Genomic DNA, 4,953 nt, shown 5'->3' on the forward strand with positions numbered 1-4,953 from the left:
ACAAAGCTACATTTTTATACAACGTCATTCATGTATTTAATGTAACTTGTCCACGCATAAATGCTGTCAAACCTTTCCAAGACAAAACATACATTTCTGTTCAGATCACAATTGCTACCATGCACCACATACCACACATTTCATCAATACATCAGTCATATCATTGAACTGCAAGCTCATTCATGATCGATCATGCCCGACTTGTACGTGGCAGATGCTGTATGGTTTAGCTACACCTCCAGCAGCACATCTACACCAGTCAAATTTCAAACATTATTGTCTCAATCATTTCACAAATCCATTTTATTCAAAACTTTGTTTCTTTGTTGTTTAACCCCACACAAAGAATATTTCCCATCGGGGTCTGTAAATATTCGAGTCTGAACCACACAATCAAGTGATTGACATCATGAGCATCCATCCGCGCAAATGGAACATAACATTACTCAATCCAGTCAGCGAGCCTGACCATGTCGTGTTAGTCGATTCTTTCTACACGCATAAATACGGAGTGAATGTGACTGAGTGTTTGGTTTCAGATTAAAGTCCAACTATTGTTGACCAAATCTTGGCATGAAGAGTTGGTGCGTGAACAAATACGTGCAAATACAAAGACCTCGTCACTGTTCGTATGCAGTCAAGGACACAGTGAAGTAACCAATGTCTACATGCAATAATAGTGTTCACTGACAACTTGCTGACGCCAAAGAACTATTCATTGTCGGTCGTACATTCATCGTCTACTAATGCAAGCCATCAGGATATTACATACGTGTTGTCTGTCTAGTGCGATTACATGCTCAGTGAGCGCTACTAAACTTGAAGACCTGCCTGACCACGAAAAGCAGGTGAGACAGACAGGTAAGCTTTTTTATAATTAACTGAGATTAATGTTTCACATTCGATTGATTCTACCAAACAAAGCTGGACAAACATTAACTCTAACGGTCATCATGACATATTTCTGTGGGCATTTTACACAGAACGAAATATAGGTATATTAAGAGTGAGAATGATATCTTATGATAAAATATGGTAGCAATATTGTAGCATAAGTAGCGATAGCAGGACTTGTTCACTTGTTCACGAAATGGGGAACGTTAGATCGTTTCCTGAACAATTTAGTGTATTTGAGATAAAGTAATCGCTTTGTGTCTCTGTCAGGATGTCCTGCACCACCAGCAATACGGATCTGTATCGCGCCTGCTGCTCGGGGAGCGTGGATGAAGTCACTCGCATCTTGCAGCGAGATGGAGTTGACGTCAACACACGGTGGTCAAACGGCTGGACACCAGCGATGGTAGCAGTAGATGGCCAGCACGTGGGCTTGTTTAAACTACTCCGCAGGAAGGGGGCCGATCTGTCGGCAGTGGATGATGACAAGAACACCATTCTACATATTGCCTGCTTCAGAAATAATCTCAAAATAGTCAGGCTGATTCTTTCTGAAGGAAATATTGATATCAACGTGAAAGGCAAACACGGCTGGACGCCGGTGATGATGGCAGCACGTCATGGAAGCAGACACGTCTACTGGGAACTTGTCAACAACAAACACTGCGATGTGAGGCATGCTGGAAATGACGGTGACAACCTTCTACACCTGGCGTGTCTTAAAGGCCATATGTTTATTGCTGAAGATCTTCTTTCACGACGGATATTCAATATCAACTGTAGAGGGAACTTGGGCAGGACACCTCTAATGAAGGCAGCATGGACGGGTTCCAAACGGATTTTCGACTTGATCATTGAGAAAGGAGGCAACACTTCGCTGCTGGATGACAAGGGGATGAGCATCCTCCACGTGGCGTGTGCTGGAGGGAAGGTACACATTGTTCAGCATATCCTCTCAAAACGCATTGTGGGCATCAACAGCAGGAGGAATGATGGAAGAACGCCCTTGATGATTGCTGCAGAGGCCGGACACAAAGACGTGTACAACATACTCTTACGAGACGGAGCAGACAGGTCGCTAGAAGACGTTGATGGCAACAACGTCCTCCACGTGGCGTGCAGGGGCGGCAACAGGGGTATGGTGCAGTACATATGTGACAGAAACCAGCGACACAGGGCCATCATCCATAGCACGAACGGGAAAGGGAGAACACCTCTGATGGCGGCAGCCGAGACGGGGCACAAGGAGGCCTTCGAGGTCGTCAGACGCAAAGGAGGGGACATCAGCATCAGAGATTGCTTTGGGAACAAACTTATCTATGTTGCCTGTCTGGGAGGAGATCTACCAATGATTATGCACATCGCTTCGCTGGATATTACGGATGGACTGAATGATAGGAGGATGTTGATCCTTGCGGCAGAGTGTGGGCGTAAGGATGTTTTCGATTTTCTTATGGGTGAAGGATGCGATTTGTCTCTTGATGATGAAGAAGAAGATACTGTGTTCCATGCAGCCTGTCGTGGAGGTCATGTGGATATGGTAGAATATGTACTGTCAAGGTTCAACTTTGACGTCAACAAAAGGGGGAAATACAAAGGGCGAAATGCCGTGATGATGGCAGTTGAGAATGGCAATATGGAGGTGTTCAGATTCCTTTTGACGAAACACTGTGATGTGTATGTATTGGATGAAGATGACGACAACATACTTCATGTGGCTTGTATGGGAGGACACACAGAGATGGTGAAGTATATTGTCTCAGAAGGCTATTTTGATATCAACTGTAAAGGAAAACATGACCGCACCCCTATGATGATGGCAGCTGAGTTTGGGAACATCGAAGTCTTCTACTTCACAGTGTGTAAAGGGGGCGATGTTTCCCAAGTTGATGCCAATGGAATGAACATTCTTCACCTTTCTTGCTTAAGAAACAATGTGAAGATGGTGAGTGAGCTCCTGGAACTTGAACTTGTTGACATCAACACGAGAGACTGTTGGGGACAAACACCAGCCATGCTGGCAGCAAGTCAGGGCAACAGACCTGTGTTGGAGCTATTCACACGAGAACATGCAAGTCTTCTACTTGTAGACAATTATGGTGACAATATGCTCCAACTGGCCTGCATCCGAGATAATGTGAGTATAGTAAACTATCTGCTCTTCAAACATCTTTTCAACATAAACAGTGCCGGGCGAGAGGGAAGGACGCCGGTAATGGTGGCGGCCAACCGCGGATGTAGAGCTATATTTGACTTACTTGTGAAAGAAGGAGGCGACCTGACGCTGGTTGATGAATACAATAACAACGTCTTACAGCTAGCTTCTAGTGGAGGGAACAAGGACATTGTAGAGAAAGTCCTGAAGGAGACATCTATTGACATCAACAGCAGAGGCCGCTACGGTAAGACAGCAGCAATGGTAGCAGCAGAGGGAGGTCACATACACGTGCTGGATCTCCTTTTACAGAAAGGTGGTGATTCAACTGTAGTTGATGATGATGGCCACAGCATCCTCCACGTCGCTTGTGCAGGAGGGGATGAGGAATGCAATGTGCAGATGGTGCAGTACATCCTCCCACTGCCAGGTGTAGAAGTCAAGGATGTAAACAGGAATGGCGCAACAGCAGCAGACATTGCAAGAACAAAGAAACATGAGAGAATACTGTCATTATTTTAACACGTGTGACCTGGACAATTGTGCTCGTTTTATTGTTACTGGTATCTTATATCACCACAGCACTGGCCCATTTCGCATAGTCTCTCCTATTCTGTAATACAGACTACGCTAGTCGTATCAGTACGATAAGTTTATGACCCCGGTCGTGATTTCATCGAGGTGGTAAATATCACTGTCCCGCCTTTTTCATTTTTTCCGTCACTAAACATTGACATAAGTGAAAAAATGCATGCAAGAGCTTCCCTGTCCCCAAATAACACTCTATCAGTAGCTCTGGTGTATATCACGGTACACAAATTCCTCAACTCTCGATTTAAAAATGTCCCTGTGCTTTCTCTCCTTGGATCAACGAATTGATTGAGAACGGGGTGGGGCTGGGTGAGGTGGGGCGGAAAGCGTCTGGGGTGGTTTATTTCGGAGAGGTTCACTGAATGCAGATTGTCTTTAGTTTACTTGGGCTGACTGTACATGTTTTCAGTATGTTTTAGTTTGGTAGATTCAGTGCACATTGCTACTCAACTATATCGGATACAGTGTGCGATCTTCGTTCCATCACTTGTGAATTTTGCTGCCTTCAAAACCGGCGTATTTCGTCTTTCTGTGTTCTTTTTGGAAGATAGAGTTCCACTTGTTAAAATTGTTGATGTATTCAAGTAACACAGTTCCCTCACAAATGCTGTAATGACTGAGAGTTTCCACGCCTAGGTTCGAGTATGATAACGATACCGCATGAACTTGTGTTTTGGACAAGTATTATATATGTGCTAGAGATGATAACTGTCCACCACTCTTCTTAACTCAGGGTCACCTTCAGGACATTTCAAATTTTAAATGTTTCAAATTTGAGATGGAAAATGAAACAGCCAATAAAACTATTTGCAAAACTCGATCGTCTTCCGCCTGTGTCATGTACGCTGTTTAACAGTTGGGAGAAGGTCATTCTTTATTTCTACCTACTAGTGAGCGGCAATGTCCCTTTGTATACCAATCGCATGTACAACAGTAAACAGGCATGTTCCCCTCCAGTCACCACTATGTTCAATGGCAAATTGGGCATGTGAGCTGGTGTCCTCCTACACAGACTAAACGTTTGACAATGTGAATGTACACACTACAAAGTAAGATTATTAATAGACATTCTATACATTCCGTCCTCATTTAGTTCCATAACGGGCACTTTCCGGCCAGTATTGCCAGTGTGGCAGAATAGATCACCCACTAAGTGTTACTGAAGCACTTCCTTTGCTAGGCTCGTGGTGTCTATTCAGCTCGAGCTCAATGAAAACAGTTCGGGGCTGTTGTATACTGTAACAGAACATGCTTCAGTGTGGGGTGTCTACGTAAATAGTTGCCTGTCACGCCTTGCCTCTGAACAAATGTAC

The 4,953-nt window shown here is 44.3% G+C and overlaps 1 protein-coding gene across 1 annotated transcript; it reads left to right on the forward strand.

The window, feature by feature from the left end:
• The first annotated feature begins 1,165 nt into the window (after positions 1–1,165).
• On the forward strand, positions 1,166–3,571 carry LOC137281778 (serine/threonine-protein phosphatase 6 regulatory ankyrin repeat subunit B-like). The gene has a single exon (XM_067813393.1). It carries the CDS (start codon positions 1,166–1,168, stop codon positions 3,569–3,571), a length of 2,406 nt encoding a protein of 801 aa, XP_067669494.1.
• The last annotated feature ends 1,382 nt before the right edge of the window (positions 3,572–4,953 follow it).

The sequence above is a fragment of the Haliotis asinina genome, chromosome 4, assembly GCF_037392515.1.
Source record: "Haliotis asinina isolate JCU_RB_2024 chromosome 4, JCU_Hal_asi_v2, whole genome shotgun sequence".
NCBI lineage: Eukaryota > Metazoa > Mollusca > Gastropoda > Lepetellida > Haliotidae > Haliotis > Haliotis asinina.

What these genes read in the sequence shown, in the direction of transcription:
- LOC137281778 (XM_067813393.1), top strand. Translation starts at nt 1,166, where the DNA reads ATGTCCTGCACCACCAGCAATACGGATCTGTATCGCGCCTGCTGCTCG.